Source organism: Haematobia irritans, chromosome 4, assembly GCF_050003625.1.
Source record: "Haematobia irritans isolate KBUSLIRL chromosome 4, ASM5000362v1, whole genome shotgun sequence".
NCBI classification, from domain to species: domain Eukaryota; kingdom Metazoa; phylum Arthropoda; class Insecta; order Diptera; family Muscidae; genus Haematobia; species Haematobia irritans.
Window position 1 is genome coordinate 227,485,771 of NC_134400.1, and position 18,254 is coordinate 227,504,024.

Consider the following 18,254-nt stretch of genomic DNA (forward strand, 5'->3'; position numbering starts at 1 on the left):
ATCGTGTTTTACTTGACCACAATGATTCTTCTACAATTACCTTAAAATGCACTTTTTCTGATAGTTTGCAGGGGTTCTTATTGGCGTCCTTCGAAATTGATCTAAACCCTGCCAACATTTTTTGAATTTGGGGGCGCTTCAGAGAATCCCCACTACGTCGAAAACAGTCGTATACGATATCCAAAACTCCTCGGAAAAGCGCCGTCACTATTGAGAAGTTGTACCACGCCAAGTTACTACAAAAAAGTATCGCATGAGTGCAATTATTAGGAGCCCTTCTGGATACATTTAGAAGGACGCCAATAAGAGCCCCTTCAAACAATCAGACAAAGTGCATTTTAAGATAGTTGTAAAAGAATCATTGTGGTCAAGTAAAACACGATTGTTTAGATGTTTATTAATTTTATGAAACATTTATAAATTCTCATAAATATAACATTTATACGGCTATCACATCACATTTAACACATTTTTATGCATTAATAAGAGATTGATGTTGAGTTACAAGTTGTAAGTTAAATGTTGTAGCGTCTATCAGCCAGTACTTTTATTCCCAATGGAGGCAGCGTGTCTGGAAAAATATTTGAAAAACTATCACTTTATTCCATTTGGAAAGTCAAAAATTGTTCACCAATTTACTTTTCACAATTTTAAGCGTAATAACTATGTTTTCAGCACTTTATTTTCGTTTTCATTGACATAAATTATAATAAGCCAGTTGCGCTTGGTGTTTCACAAAATATAAAATGGCTCTTGTAACAATAGTGATGGCAAAATACTTTCATGCGAATAGTGATGGCAAAATACTATCACAGTTGGCGATTGTTGCAGTGTCACTTACGAGTCTGTGGTAGCGATGAGGATGAAATGGAACATTGAAATGCTGGCAGGGAATAGGCACCTAATAATTGCACTGATGAGAAACTTTTTCATAGTAACTTGGCGTGGTACAACTTCTCAATAGTGACAGCGCTTTTCCTACGAGTTTTTGATGTCGTATATGATTGTTTTCGACGTAGTGGGGATTCTCAGAAGCGCCCCAAATTCAAAAAATGTTGGCAGGGATTGGCTGCTGAGTTGAAACTTGACGTATACCAACTCGATTCTGTCTCTGCGTACCTAAATGGCGAACTAGAAGAGAAAATTTACATGAATTTGTCGGAAGAACTTAATGATATCCTGAACGAAAAAGAAATGCGAGTCTATGGGGACAATAAGGTATGTTTGCTCCAAAAATCAATTGAGACTTGTGGCAAAAGGTTTTAGTCAAGTCCCTGGTGTAGACTTCAGTGAAACTTTTGCCCCAGTTGCAAGAATTGGATCTATCCGTTTGATAATGGCATTGGCTGCTGAGTTAAAACTTGACGTATACCAACTCGATTTTGTCTCTTCATACCTAAATGGCGAACTAGAAGAGAAAATTTACATGAATTTGCCGGAAGAACTTGATGATATACTGAACCAAAAATAAATGCGAGTCTATGGGGACAATAAGGTATGTTTGCTCCAAAAATCAATTTATGAGTTAAAACAATCGGGACGACAGTGGTATAAAAAGTTGGATGAAAAACTTCAGAAACTGCAACTGAAGCCTATTGATTCTGATCCGTGCGTTTACATTTCAAAGCAAGGGGAAGCTATAACCCTGGTAGCAATTTATGTCGACCATTTCATAATCGCAACAAACGATGAGAGAAGTTGGAAACAACTCAAGAAGGAGTTAAGTAAATGCTTTGAAATGAAGGGCTTAGGAAGATTGAATATGTGCTTGGGAATAGAACTCAACCAAGATCCGGAAACCAAGGAAATAACAATGTCACAAAAGAAGTACGTCCATACAATATTGAAACGATTTAATATGATAAACTCGAACCCAGTAAGTACTCCTCTGAATAGTAGCGTAAAGTTGTCTAAAGAAATGTGTCGAAAAAGGAAGAAAAGGAGGAAGTAAGAAATTTACCATATCAAAATTTAGTTGGTTCACTAATGTACCTGGCGGTAAGTGTACTTAGCCAATTTAATAGCAACTATGGTAAAGCTCATTGGATCGCTGGTAAACGAGTACTGTGATACCTAAAAGGAACTGAGAACTATGGTTTACATTACAAGATGACTGACGAATCTCTAACAGGATTTGCTGAAGCAGTTTGGGGATCAGATATTGATGATAGAAGATCGTATTCCGGATTTGCACTCAAGGTTGCGAATGCAGCCATAACATGGGAATCCAGAAAGCAAAGAACTGTTGCAATGTCAAGTACAGAAGCCGAGTACATGTCGATTTCAGATTCTACCAAAGAAGCTATTTATCTACGAACGTTTCTACAAGAAGTCATGGGAACACAAGAAACGATAAAAATCTACAATGACAATCAAGGCGCAACATTATTGAGTAATAATCCAATATTATTAGGTGCCCGTTCACATAAATTTAGAACGACGCCAATAAGAGCCCCTTCAAACTATCAGAAAAAGTGCATTTTAAGATAGTTGTAAAATAATCATTATGGTCAAGTACGAGTGTAACACGATTGTTTAGATTTTTATTAATTTGATTAAACTTTTATAAATTCTTATAAATATAACATTTATACCACTATCAGAACACATTTAACATAATTTTTGCATTAATAATAGAATGATGTTGAGTTACATGTTGCAGCGTCTATCAGCCAGTGTTTTTATTCTCGATGCAAGCAGCGTGTCTGTAAAATATTTGAAAAAACGATCACTTTATTCCATTTGGAAAGTCAGCAATTGTTCACCAATATACCTTTCACAATTTTAAGCAAAATAACTATGTTTTCAGCACTTCATTAGCGTTTTTATTTAAATTATAATAAGCTAGTTGCGCTTGGTGTTTCACAAAATATAAATATAAATATGGTTCTTGTAACAATAGTGATGGCAATATACTTTCATGTACATTTCATACTGTTTGATACGCTTTCCCCCATCACAGTTGGCGATTGTTGTAGTGTCAGTTACGAGTCTGTGGTAGCGATGAGGATGAAATGGAACTTTTAAATGCTGGCTGGGAATAAGCCACCAAGATGTTGCGACTTTAAAACCTTCCTGTCGGACCATGTGAAAGAATGCTATCAACCCAGCGTCGAATCACAGCCTCAACGATAGAATTCACATATATTTGTCTAAAATTTGCTTTTCATTATCAACTGCATACTTTTCCCTTTATTATGAAATAAATATCCGAGCATTTATCTCAAAACATTAAAATTTTCTTCGAATACGAAAATACCAACTCTTATTGGAAAATACTTTACAAAAATATAGAGTCCTTTTAGAAGATCTTCATCAAGTTTAGTTTTTCTGCGGCAATTTTTGCACGGGAAATAAAATAAGGCTTTTGTAGAACAGCCATATATCGACTGCCGAAGACATTGACATGTTAGATTTGTGGTTTGGGACAAATATTTATGTTAGCTACATATTCATAGAAGTTCAGCGTATACAAATCCCGGGGTCAATTTAATTAAAAAAATGTAAATTATTAAAAAGATAGTTTGTTCACAAATGTTATTCCATAATCTAAAAATACGAATTGTTCCAGCTTAAAACCATACATTGACTAAACTACAAGAGTAGCTTAACCAACAGAGGAAAAGAATGTTTGTCAAATTTATTTGGGCAAAGCCCTATAGACTGCAAGATGGTTGGATGGACGCACGTTTCGGAATTACCACATTCCTCATCAGCATCCTCTACTTGCAGCAAAACTATCAACCAATTATCAGAATAAATTCAGGCAGCTTATTAAACCCAACAAAAACCACACTTGAACCCTCCGAAAAAAGGTTTTACATTGATAGCCGGCTTATGCCGAAATAAATTCGAAACAAACATATCTCTTTTCCTATGCCACTGTCAAATCATCGATTTGAATTCACATGGCTGGGTTTATTTTGAGCGTGCCTCCTCTTCTTTTTCCATTTGTTTTGCCCAAAAAATTTGACAAACATTCTTTTCCTCTGTTGGTTAAGCTACTCTTGTAGTTTAGTCAATGTATGGTTTTAAGCTGAAATAAAAAAACAACAACAATGCTTAAAGAACAAAACCAACAATAACAAAACAAAACAAATGGAAAAAGAACAACAGATTTAAGCTTTGCGTACCGCCTGTACCGTTTGGTATTGATATTGTATTGATTGGGTTGGCTAACTATCAATAACGTACGATACCGATTTGAGCCCGTATGTCAGTGTTGGGCGTTATTCAATAAATTTTTATTCAAATAACAAATAATTTTTTATTCGTTATTTTTCATTTGGAATTTTTTTGAAATCAAATTTCAACTGTTATCTGTTTATTTGTGTTACAAATAATTATTCGTCATTCGGTAGTTGTTATTTGTAATAGAAATAATAATTTTTTTGAATCGAAAACAAATAAATTGAATTTATTGAATTCTTCTGATAAAATAATCTTTTTTGAGGAGCGATAATTGTCTTTATAACTAGGAATGGAACCGGAATGTACAACATCCAAAAATAGTGATTCAAGTGAATCTGGTTTTTCCATTTTTGATTGTGCTGTGTGCGTGAAATGTGAGCCTGATTTTGTTAAGATAAATGGAGAGAAAAATTCAACATCAAACTTCATATCTCACCTTAAGAGTCGACATGGTAAGGATGCGTTTGAAGAGTACCAGAGCTATAAACGCCTAAAACGTTCTCAAGCGAAGGAGGTAATGAGAAACAAGTGTGCAAGAGACAAACAAGGGAGTCTCTTTGAGTTGAACGAAGTTGTTACAAAATTTGTAATTGATTCGTTGGAGTCTCCTAGAGTAGTAGAAAATCAATACTTCAAAAAAATATGTGAAGCATATACCTCAGGACAATTAATTTCAAGGCTCCAGCTTGGTCGTGAAATAGATAAAAAATTTCAGAGTCATGTGGTGTAAACTAAGCTAAAACTTAAAGAGAGCAAGTTTGTTTGTACAACTGCTGATATTTGGTCATCACATAAGCGAAGTTTCTTTGGAGTCACTGCCCACTGGATACATTTAGGCGACCTGAAAAGGGAATCAGCGGCGCTTTCATGCAGACGTTTTAAAGGTGTGCATTCGAATGATATAGTGGCTGAAATCCTGAATGAAATACATTTTGAATATGACATAGACACCACAAAATTGATAGCAACCGTCACTGATAATGGAAGTAATTTTGTAAAGGCGTTCAAAGTTTTTGGAGTAGAAAGGGAAGCAATAGAGATTGCCGACAAATATGAAAGTTATAGTGAATATGATTGTGAGGAGGATTAAAACCAACAAAAGTTGAAATCCGGGAATGAGGTGTTGCTTAATCATATTCGTTGTAGTAGCCACATACTTAATTTATGCGCATCAAGTGAATTCAAGCGTGTGTTTAAATCAAATATTAGCCTTTTTGAAGTTCATCACAGTGTTATGAAAAAGTGCAATATTCTTTGGAGAACTTCAAATCGGTCGAAGTCAGCTGAAATAGTTAAAAATGTCCTTGGCCACACTCTTCGCAGACCCGGCGAAACGCGATGGAATTCCCTGTACGATTCACTTGTTCAAATTTACACGGAAAAAGAACAAATGGTACAACTCTGGCGTGAATTAAATATAAAAGATTTTCTAAAAGAATAAGATTTTAATTACATAAAATAATACTCGATTCTCGGACCTGTTAAGTTTTAAAGGCAAGATATCAGAGGATGCTGTAATAGCCGCGCTTACGTATCCAAAATTTAAAAAACAAATGGTTTTGCTATGTCCATCCTGATCAGTGTTGCCAGAATTGTTTCACCAAAAACCGCTAGATTTACCCAAAAAAAAATAGCTAAAAAATGCCAAAAAAAAGAAGCTAGAAAAAAAGCTAAATTTTTTTGTATAAAAATTCACATTTTTGATTCAAATTTAACAAACTTAAAGGCTTTATTTCACTTAAAATACATATTATTTTCATTTTAATTCATTTTAATTCCACTTCTGTGAGACAGTATCTAAGTCATATTAGCTCTGTTTGCGTAATCGATACATTTTGATTACTATCACAAATTTTTACTGGAAGTCCTTCGTTTTGTGGGAACTACCTTCCCAACACCTCTTTTTTATTTACTTGTTATTTTAAAATATTAAATAATCTAAGCATGCTTTGGATTTGATAAAAAAATGATTTGTCAATTTTTTAAGTAAAATTTTAGTTTGGTTTTGAAATTGTGAGAAATTCGAAATACCTTACTTTTATTTAAATTGTAGAAAATACCTACAGTTTACATTTCCCAGTAAAAACATTTTCCTTTTCATGAGCTATTAAAGTGCTTTAAAAACGTGCTAACGACAACTTAAATTTCTAAATTCAGACTCGACTTTAAAGTATGCACCTCTAGCGAAAAATTTCATTCCCATAAGAAATGCATTGCTATTTATGCTAACGAAATTTTCGGTAGCGTTCAATTTCGTAAGCTGGTACGCACCTCTAATGAAAATAACACGGTAGTCAAAAGCATATTTTGGCAGCAAACATTTAATTTATTACAATCATTGTGTGCGTAAAAGTTTTAAAAGGTCTGTAAATAATAAACAATTTATTTGAGGAATATTTGGAACATATATTAACAATTTTTAAAAGCGATTAGCTGGTTTAAAATTTGTGTACACAGCCCTGTTTTTTTTTTGTTGTAGACTTAAATAAATTTTTGCTACCGAAAATTTCGCTAGAGGTGCATACCGGCCTTAAGTAGAAATTATTATATGTATACGTTTTTAAAATAAAGTGTTGAAAAACATCTTCTATTTTTGAACGCTATTTTGGTTTGTGGTCAAGATACAAAAACTCCTCACATTTAAAGACTATTTCATTAATTTTAGAATTGACCCTAGCCTTCTTTCATGAAAAGATACCCATTTTTAAGCTGAATCACTTAACTATAAGGACAAAACGACTTTATCGGCTTTTGGACAAGGAAAACAGTTTATATAAGAGAAATTCACAAATGCTATTATAACCAAAATTCGCGTTCGTATTTTAAGGAGATGAAATCTTTGGCCTCACGACAATATTTTTTCAGTGCACAAAGTGATTCACACCTACTATATTAATTAGTAATATTGTAATAACTTTAGAATATTATAATAACATACAAATGATAAACGAGTCAAATGTCAATATTCCCAATAATTTACTGACAGTTTATCTAACAAATTTGTATGGTAATAGCAGATTAAAAGTTTACGATAACTTTTATGAATATGAGGAAAAAACTTTACAACAAGGCGTTTTTGCTGCAAAAATGGCCGCATAATGTCTGGAATCATTATTAATGTTTCAACTGAGCTTTGAAATATGTGGAAAACCTTAATCTCTGCAGCAAGGCTTAGATAAAAATGCCGTTTTATTCATATTTCAATAGAAACATGTCGAAAATAAAAAAGCCAAAAATAGCTAAAAGGGTCATGAAAAAAAGCCAGAAAAAAGCTAAAAGCCAAATGCATTTTTTCCCGCTAAACGTCTTCAAAAAAAAGCCAAATCTAGCGGAAAAAAGCTAAATTGGCAACGCTGATCCTGATATTCAGCACAGTCTATTCACTTTACTGAAAAACGAAATAGCTTCCATAAATGCCTCGGTGGAAAATAGAGAAAGCGTAGAACAAGGCAAGCCTCTTGATAATAAAGACAACTTTTTTGATTTCTTATCAAGTACTACGGACATATTATCACCTCCTAATGCTGACCTCGAGGTAAAATGTGCTAACTAGTATAAACCATCATTTTTCATAACTTATTTTTCAGGTACTCAATTTTCTAGCAGATAAGGATACAACAATGGAATGTCTGTCGAAATATCCAGCCGTCAAAGAAACTTTTATACAATTTGACACGCCGTTACCTTCATCTGCTCCTGTAGAGCGTTTATTTTCTTACGCTACGATGGTTAATTTACCACGATCACATAAACTATCGGACGAATTATTTGAAAAGCGTGCTATGTTAAAAACTAACATGAGCAAAATGCGTTAAATTTATTTTGTTTTAAAATAGATTTAACAGGTTGGCTGATAAGTCCCCGGTCTGACACATAGATGGCGTCGCTAGTATTAAATGCATATTATTTTTATATAGTACCAACCTTCAAATGATTCGTGTCAAGATTTGACGTCTGCAAGTCAATTAGTTTGTGAGAAAGAGCGTTTTTTGTGAAGCAACTTTTGTTATTGTAAAAAAAATGGAAAAAAAGGAATTTCGTGTTTTGATAAAATACTGTTTTCTGAAGGGAAAAAATACGGTGGAAGCAAAAACTTGGCTTTATAATAAGTTTCCGGACTCTGCCCCAGGGAAATCAACAAAAATTGATTGGTATACAAAATTCAAGCGTGGTGAAATGAGCACGGAGGACGGTGAACGCAGTAGACGCCTGAAAGAGGTGGTTACCGACGAAAACAGCAAAAAATCCACAAAATGAGTTTGAATGATCGTAAAATGAAGTTGATCGAGATAGCAGAGGCCTTAAAGATATCAAAGGAACGTGTTGGTCATATCATTCATCAATATGTGGATATGTGAAAGCTCTGTGCAAAATGGGTGCCGCGCGAGCTCACATTTGACCAAAAACAACGACGTGTTGATGATTCTGAGCGGTGTTTACAGCTGTAACTCGTAATACACCCGAGTTTTTCCGTCGATATGTGACAATGGATGAAACATAGCTCCATCACTACACTCCTGAGTCCAATCGACAGCCGTTTCCGAAGCGTGGAAAGACTCAAAAGTCCGCTGGCAAAGTAATGGCCTCTGTTTTTTGGGATGCGCATGGAATAATTTTTATCGATTATCTTGAGAAGGGAAAAACCATCAACAGTGACTATTATATGGCGTTATTGGAGCGTTTGAAGGTCGAAATCGCGGCAAAACGGCCCATATGAAGAAGAAAAAAGTGTTGTTCCACCAAGACAACGCACCGTGCCACAAGTCATTGAGAAATTTCATGAATTGGGCTTCGAATTGCTTCCCCACCCACCGTATTCTCCAGATCTGGCCCCCAGCGACTTTTTCTTATTGGCAGACCTCAAAAGGATGCTCGCAGGGAAAAAATTTGGCTGCAATGAAGAGGTGATCGCCGAAACTGAGGCCTATTTTGAGACAACCGAAGGAGTACTACCAAAATGGTATCAAAAAATTGGAAGGTCGTTATAATCGTTGTATCGCTCTTGAAGGGAACTATGTTGAATAATAAAAACGAATTTTGACAAAAAAATGTGTTTTTCTTTGTTAGACCGGGGACTTATCAGCCAACCTGTTACATTTTGACTGTTTTTTAATACATTTTTGAGAATTTTTTTTTCACATACGTTTATTATTTGAAATTTTATTTGAAACTTTCGAATAACAAATAAAAAGATAACAAATAAATTGAAGTTATTTGTTTTCACAAATTAAAGAATAAAAAAATTATTTGTTATTCCAAATAAAAACTAAATCGAATTTATTCGTTATCTTTTTATTCGTTATTTAGAATCAATTTTGACCAACACTGCCATATGGTAATAATTTTTCTATAGGTGTATGTGCTAACTCTGACAAAATTAATAAAATAAATGTATTTTGAAATTGCTTAAAACGATGACAGAAAAGTGTCGAAAAGTGGCACCAATTATTGATGGTAAGAATTCGTTCAATTTGTGATCCGAGTCACATATTTTCTCATACTTTGAAGCAAACATTGATAACTTTGTAGTTTCCATTTTTACATTTGTCACTTCTTGAACAATGTTTTAATTTGACTGCCAGCATTTCAAAGATCAATTTCATTCCCATCGCTACCTCATGCGCTTTACAGACTATCAGTTATTCCGGGCGGAATGTCGGTGTTTGTAAAGAATCTTACAGTGTGTCGGATTGATACGACTTGTCGGCGATGACTAAATAATCGGTAAATGTGTTATCGATCCCATAAACATGCAGCAGTATCGCTTGTGCCTTCGGACTTAACTTATAATGCGCTTTACAGACTATCAGTTATTCCGGACGACAGTGCTCGTGTCGAACATATCACATATATTGAGTTATCTTGATAACATATTCCAGACCCAAAATACCACGCACATCAGTTTTTAAACTTCATCATAAACTGTTTTTGTTAATAGATGGCGAAGATCCATTTGACTGACTTCCATTCTTAACTTTGGTGGGTATTATAGTCTTATTTGTCTCATATCGGCGTTCCTCGGATGAATTATCCACTTCACAATCACTCATAGGTGACGCAATTAAATTTGAACCTTTATTTTTCTCTGGATTTTAATTATTTTTCAGGGCAATTGAAAGAATAAATAATTGCCACTTTCACCAATGCCATACGATTCTTTTATCAGCTGATTTTGACTTCTTAAAATTGTAAACAACATATTGAAATTTGTTGTTTTTGTTATCGTGATTCAACCTCCTTATTCAGCCATGCAATACGTGATTCAAAAATGAAGACTATCTACTCCACGATACATTTACTGCAATGTTACGATTGACTAATCGGATCCATAAGTTTTTACCGTTCACGTTACGTTCAGACCATTGATTATTCGCACTGACAGTTTATGTCACTAGAAAATTTTTTTAACCCAGCTGATTGGTTGGCACCACTACCTTGTAAAAAGAAATTTATTTTTTCGATGAATAAAATATAATTTTGAAGCGAAAAACGGCTAAATAAGTTACTGTGACTGTATTCCCAACACAAGGCGAAGTGAAAGTGCTAAGATAAACTTGAATATTAAAGGAAGTCGCGATTCTAAACTGCTCGGATAAAAAGCATTATGAATATTTGTCATATAAAGAAAATATAGAATTTGTTGTGTGTGTATGTGGACTCTCGCAGCCTCGGTATGAGTGTTCATATGTATGTATGTACATGCTACGAACTGAAATGTGCAAGTTAAGGAATGTTGTGTGTGCATAATAATACACAACACCACCAGAGAAATGCAATTAGAAAAGCAAGAAGAGGCACGGCGCAGCAGCAAACAATACCAACAAAATACTGCAATGGACATAGATATACAGTATAATAATAAAAACGGATAAGAAGGAAAAATATTAAAAATACTTTAGAACTCGAAATTAATCTAAAATTGGGGTCGAGAATTTGGTGAATCTGTCACAAAATCCACACTGTCAATAACGCATCATCTTGTCTATACAACAGATACTATCTCGAAATATGTCAGGAATAGTATCGCGAAAAAAGTGTCAAAGAATTTACTCGGATGTATTATTGAAGTGTATTCCAATGGTCGGAATTTTCTTTGGTACAACAACACATATGTGTTTCTATCAAATATCCCAATAAGAAAAATTAAAAATCTATCCAGATCAAAAAACCTTTGCCAAAAAGTTCATCGTAAAGGTGTGGATTTGTTTGTCATCAAAATATATAAAAGAAGCAGCAGATCCACTAAGTGATGGCAATAACATGTTTAGCTAAATCTGGTTTTTGGAAAGCTGATTGTATGGTTGCCAGATTTTAGCCAATCCTGCGGAACAGGTGCTGCTATAATAGACTATATTAAGATCTATCAAATACTAAAGACCAAAACTACCAATTCCATCGATAGACACACATCACGTTAAGGGTCCATTAATTTGATTTGTTAGTATCTCTTCCCCAAATTTGGGGGCAGAAACTCTGTCTTGCTCGCAAAGCGCTTATTTTTAAGTCACAATTTAACTTGCTTATTTTTGTTTATTTTACACTCTCTTTCGCGTGTGCGACTCCCCAAAGTTACTCATTCTATTACCGCAACTGGCTGGTTGTCTGGTATAGAAGAACAACAAAAACCGAAAACGACATTCAACGACAGTATGTAGTTTATATTTACGTACCATCGTACATTCATCCATCGGTACGCCGTATATGTACGTACATACACAGATAGAGCGCTTCATATTAAAACTCGTGGTATTTACTTTTTATTATTATTGTTTTTGTTATTTCGTTCCCTGTTGTTTTTCTTTTGCGTTTCAAAACCGTGTACACAAGAACAACGAAAGGGGGCACACCGTCATCATCGTTGTTTTGTGGTATCACCCTTGCGCCCAAAAGGGAAAAAAGCGCGAACTTTTGTTTTTCTGCATTTGTGTTCTAGCTCAACCCAATTATGCATAAAGAAATGTTGCAAAATTTAGTGAACATTAATGAAGATCGGTGAATACTTTCTTAAGCATCTACTATCTGAACTCCCCGATTAACATCACGACTGAAAATAACAGCAACAATAGCAGCAGCAACAGAAAGGGGGTATAATTACAAAACGACAGCCAGCTGATAAAAGCACAAGGGACACATTTCATTCTGTGGTTCAATACATACACTGTAAGTATAGAAATGCAATCATGGAACAATCCTCCTATTTAAATAAAAATGTGTAATTGTAAATAATTGGCAGAGAAGCGGATGAGGAGAACAAGGGAAGTACTTTTGCAGTTTCTAAAGGATATATAATGATGTGTATGTTGTCGGATAGAGATCAATTATTGGAACGTCAATCCAAAGAATTACGTTGCATATGCGTTGGTATAATATTCCGTCCTTCTATGGACATCCCAAGTAATGACACATCACACAAACTCCTTTAAATGGAATATTGTTGAGATGGCGGCATAAAGTAGTCTCAGTTGTCTTCAAAGTTAGCAACGCCCTACGATGTTATAACTTTCTTATTGTGGATTACTGAAACTATTAAACGGTATACGAGGTTAGACCCTTACCAGTCTGCTACCCTTGCCTATCCCGCATTTGAAAAGAAGAGTATTTCATTTGAATCCTGACTATTGATCCAAAATTACATTTGAGTAATATTTGATACTTACAGCCATGTTTTATTTTCGAGCCTATTCCGAATACGACCAAACAAGAAAGTCCACTCTAAATATTTTCGGTACAAATTTCCTGTTCTTAAATTAGAGTGGTTTTGACCCTCATTTTCGAGTCGGCTGAAAAAATTGTGATTTATTAAAAATCCCGCCTGGACTTTTATTATCTATTTTTGGATACGTTGCCTTAGGAACTCTTTAGATCCCATGGACATGCTGGATGCTGCGTAAGTGTAAGTCTATATAGGCGATTTTGAGTTCATAAACACTAAGGCAACTCTAACTGCTCTCAATTTTTTCCGGGCATTTAGAGAAAATCATTCTAAAAATTCATATTTCTTAATGTTATGCGACAACATATTTAATGCAAAAATCAGCAAGAAAACATATTCTATTTTACAAAAACACGTCTTTTAATGCAATTTTGGATGGGTATTTTGAAATATCTTGTCATTCTAATTGATTTAGATTACTTGCGTTTTCTCTAAAATATTCGGAGAAATTTTTCTCTAATTCGGATTGAAGAACACCTTTACAATCGGAATGTTCCCTAAATGAGCTGAATCGAAATGAAGAACACGGACTTTATATTGATTTAAACTCCAAAACATATTAATTTTACTCAAATGTTCGAAGCTTGATTTGTATTGTATTGGTTGTCCTACTATAAGTTAATCTTGTCAAAATGTTTGCCTTGTTACTACATTTCATCCTTCACATTCAGTGAGACATCACGGTTACTATGCATAGAACATTGTTGAGATTGTGAATGGAAAGTTATCAACGTCCTTTTCGAGATTTCGATTTTATCAAAACTTGGAAAAATTGTAAAATTATGTTCCGGAATGGGTCACAAGTCTATGAGAAATTTCTTTCCTAGTAAGGAACGGACGTATTCCATATGAGTAAGATCCGGAACTACAGAACCAGCGGGGGTTGCGTTAGGACCTACTACACTTAACCATCTTGCTTATGAGGAGAAGAAATGTAAAATAGATTACATTCTCAAAACTACATCCTATAACTCAATAAACATATGAACTTATATGATCGCTGTAACGCAGATTCTATACAAATCAAATTATTCTGTTGTTTTGCAATCTGGTGTGATAATATTTAAGTTCATGTTGATTTTTCTGCAGTCATTATAGCTGAGATTCTCTATTCTCCTCCACCTGCTTTGTGTGGGCGTTAGGATTGCTTTAAAACTTCCACTATTTGAGTTTCGATTTCCCGCACCTTCGTCATATAAGAATAACGCATTTTACTGTTACTCCTTACTTGTAAGTTTGAACCGCTGTACAGTTTGAACTTGTTTAATGATTGAACTATTTTTTAACGACACTAATAATAATTTTGTTACATTTAGAAAACAAGTGTCCGTTGCCAATGGTTGGCTAAGCCTTCATTCTTCCATTCCCAATTCTTTTTCGGAATGAGTTATTGCTAATGAATTAAAGGGTTTTGTGTTGGCTTCGCCATTACTATCTAATTGGAGCGCATATTTGCATTTTGTATCATCTTTATTTGCCTCGGATTTTTGTTGTAAATTGATGTTGCCCTTATAATTTTTTAAGTACCCTTTAAGTACCACAACTTCGGCAATCTTTTGGGTACATTTGACTTCTAATGTTTTATGAGACATTAATTTTGCAATTGACTAAGGCCGTAGCTAGAGTATGCAATATGGCAGTATCACGGACATTATGTTGCGCTACTGAACAAAAAAACAAGGTCCCAGAGAAAACATGCTGACATATAAGCGTTTATTGCTGAATAATGCTATTCTATCCAGAAGCATGACTTTCTTATAGAAAAATATGAAATAAATGCAAATTTATTTATATCTGCAAAATAAAGAAATTCCATCTTTGATTCCATTATCATTTGTAACTAAAGCTTTCGTTTCTTTCCTTTTATGTCTCCTCTCTTTGGATTGCTGTCTCGAATAACCTCCCATGGTCAAATTGTGCTGGCCTTTTGGTACATCGCTATTCTAAACTGATTATTCCATATTATGGGTTCTACTCCGATTACACCAGTATAAAGCATTACACCAACAGGAAGCAATCGAAGAAACTGTTCCGCAGTAGAGGAGAAGGTGTTTACGAGTGAGAGGGACGCACATTTTTACTAATCCAATCGGTTAAAAATGGCGAACCCTAGGAAATTCAGTGAGAAGATAGCACTGCAGAGGCTAAAGCAAGCCGAAGGGACTGCCGAGTTTGAAAAAATCATGAATGAAGTGAAAGCTACTCGTGTCGACACTAATACTTTGAACAATGCAGACGCATCAGATAGCGTGTCCATCCATGGGAATGCAAGTTTAACTGGGGGAAGTGGTGGTAGTGGAAGTAGTAGTGGGGCTAGTGGAGGAGGAGCTTCGCCAGATGCCAATACTATTTCTGGCGGTCCAATTGCTGTTTCTTCGGGGCCATACCGCGAGTCTCGAGGGCGCAGTATGGGTGGTGGGCCAATGAGAAGGCCGTCGGAGAGAAAACAGGATAGATCTCCATATGGAAGCACTGCCGGCGGATTGGTTTTGAGTGGCATGCCGAATAGTACGCAAAATACGTATCTGAGTCCACCCATGGATACAAGTTGGCGCAGATCAAACTCCGACTCAGCCTTGCATCAAACATTGAATATGACTGAAGGCAATTTCGGAACATCGCCGCAGAACAGTGACTTAAACTCATTGCATGCCAATTATCACCATCAGCACAGTCAGACAAGCCACCAACAACAGCATCATAGTCAGAGATCTCATTCGCCAAATATAGGTCGTAGTTATAGTCCGCAGGCACAACGGAGGAAAAATACCATGTTACAACAGCAACAAATGCAGCAGCAGCAGTTGCATATTCAGCGCTTGCAAATGCAGCAACAACAACAAGCACAACAACATCACCAACTTCAAAGTCAACAACTGCAAAATTCCCAGCATCACATGCAACAGCAAACATTGTGCAATGCCAATAAGTTCAACAACTCGAATATACCAGGAAATGTTATGGGAAGCTTTGCCAATACGGGTTCATTGCCTGACCTTACATCTGTGCACTTTGCTCCCGTATCCAACAACTTACCACAGATGATGCAACAACCTCAGCAACATAACACTCTGTCACCATTATTGTCTCCGAATCCAAATAATGGATGTCACGAAAGGGATCAGTCTCCAAGTCCATTCAGCCCGCCCTCAGGTGGAGGCGGTGGGTGTGGTCCACCTTCGCCATATCACCAGCAAGAGAACTCTCCCACATCAGTGGCGAATATATCTACGGCCAACAACCAACAAACGTCACCGCATTTATCATTCACCAACCTCTCAGTACAGTCACCAGTCAATGTGTCTCAACAAAATGCCGCACAAAATCCAAATACCAGCTTCAGCACTTTACCAACACTGGGAGCAGGTAGTTCAGCGGGCAATCTCACTGAATATCGCCAACCTCTAAATCCTCCAAGTCCAGGTTCCTCACCCGGCCTTCTGATATCGGGTCCATCTAACGATTTACACACAAGTGCACCTGGTAGTCCCATAAGACATTGCCAAAGTAATAGCGGCGGTGGACAAAATCAGTCAATAACAATACAACAGACATCATTTGGTGCGATAGACAGCAACCAGGTCTACAATAACCTACATTCTACATTTCACAATGACTTTGAGCAATTTCATTTGGGAGACAGTTGCCAGTCACCACAGAATAATTATGATGCGTTGGATTTTGATAAATACGTTACAACGGGAACCGCCATTGGCCAAGGGCCGCAGCAGCACCACGTTTTCAATAATAAGCTTTATGACATGGGTGACTTGTCTTCTTCTTCCGCCAATTCGACAAGGACACAAAGCACTAGCACCACAACAAATTGCAGCAATAACAACAATAATTTGGGCACATCTATCGACAACAACACTAGTAGGGATGGTCGTCAGCAGCAGCACCACAGTAATTCGCAACATTTCCAACACATGAATAACAACTCTTCGGCAAATACCTCGACAACCAATGGGCCCACATCGTGCAGAACAGGTTTAATGAACAATAACGGAGGACAGGACTTGGTATCGGCCAATACCTCACCTATACCATCGCCCCTTTCTCACTGCACGCCAACCCCCTCGTCACCCTTACCAATACCAATGCCTTCGCATTCTCCTGCTCACAACCAACAGCTCTCACTGTCGGTACAGACATCACCACATAATTCACCCATGCATTCGCCCCATCACGCGCCTTCGCCGTTATCGGTATCGTCTCCAGGGTTATCCATCTTGGGCGGTAGTATATCTCCGGTACCCTCTTCTTCGGCGCAGATATTAAATAATCACCATCATAACCACATGAACAACCAAAATCATCAGCATCTGCAACATAACCATGTTAACTCCCAGCAGCAACAAAATCAAACGCACACCACCCCCACAACCGCTACAAATATACCGCAGATAATCTTCTCTGATTATTCTTCAGCTGCCGGTGATATTTTCGATAATCTGGATTTGGACCTTGGGCAAATCGACGAGCCCGGCATGCAGATGCTGTCCGATCAAAATCCCATAATGATTTCCGATCCTTCAATAGAGGATAGTTTTCGTAGAGATCTTAACTGATACTACGAGGAAGCTGTTGCAGCTATTGAAAGTGGCATACTCTTGGAGGACTCATTCGATCCCTTGGGTCCAGCAGTCGATGTGACACAAGTGCTTGGAAATCCTCCATCTTCCACAGCAACAGCAACAACACTAGTCATTAACAAATGCCATACAGATGGTGAGGGCGGCAGTAGTTGTAGTGGTATCGGTGACCTAGTGGGAGATAAAGATGACGTTAACATAACATTGCATAAGGATCCAATCGACGATGACATACTAAGCGGCTTAAATGACGGCGAAGCTCATGACAATGTCGACGAAGTGCGTAATTTCTTCTTCTAGACATCGCCGTCATACAACCTCGAAAGCAAAATAAGCACTTAAAATCTATCTTCGGAACTAGTATCTGTTTTTAAAGCACAAAAATCATTTGTAATCGTTCCCCTCTCTCTCTCTCCTCCCACAAGAAGTCGAGGAAGTAACTATAAAAACATCTGGAATTTGAGTAACATGCAGTCTCTATATATACTACCGCAAACTTCATTCGAATTCTTTTCGTATTTAGAAACATCCTTGATTATATATATATATATATATATATATATATATATATATATATATATATATATATATATATATATATATATATATATATATATATATATATATATATATATATATATATATATATATATATATATATATATATATATATATATATATATATATATATATATATATATATATATATATATATATATATATATATATATATATATATATATATATATATATAT

The 18,254-nt window shown here is 35.9% G+C and overlaps 1 protein-coding gene and 1 long non-coding RNA gene across 8 annotated transcripts; one reads left to right on the plus strand and one right to left on the minus strand.

Moving 5' to 3' along the window:
• Window positions 1-361: 361 nt before the first annotated feature.
• Window positions 362-889, minus strand: LOC142236124 (uncharacterized). The gene is made up of 2 exons (XR_012721910.1): window positions 640-889; window positions 362-571 (listed from the first exon to the last, which is right to left on the minus strand). It is a non-coding gene; the product is annotated as an uncharacterized LOC142236124 (long non-coding RNA).
• Window positions 890-10,599: 9,710 nt separating this feature from the next.
• On the plus strand, window positions 10,600-18,006 carry Crtc (CREB-regulated transcription coactivator). 7 transcript variants are annotated; one of them, XM_075303884.1, is made up of 4 exons: window positions 10,897-11,628; window positions 11,761-11,937; window positions 12,125-12,351; window positions 14,894-18,006. In XM_075303884.1, exon 4 carries the CDS (start codon window positions 15,004-15,006, stop codon window positions 17,473-17,475), a length of 2,472 nt encoding a protein of 823 aa, XP_075159999.1. In that variant the 5' UTR covers window positions 10,897-11,628; window positions 11,761-11,937; window positions 12,125-12,351; window positions 14,894-15,003; the 3' UTR covers window positions 17,476-18,006. The 7 variants fall into 7 exon arrangements, with proteins under 7 accessions (XP_075159996.1, XP_075159998.1, XP_075160000.1 ...); XM_075303881.1 differs by lacking the exons at window positions 10,897-11,628; window positions 11,761-11,937 and adding an exon at window positions 10,600-10,882; XM_075303883.1 differs by lacking the exons at window positions 10,897-11,628; window positions 11,761-11,937 and adding an exon at window positions 10,600-10,878.
• Window positions 18,007-18,254: the final 248 nt, after the last annotated feature.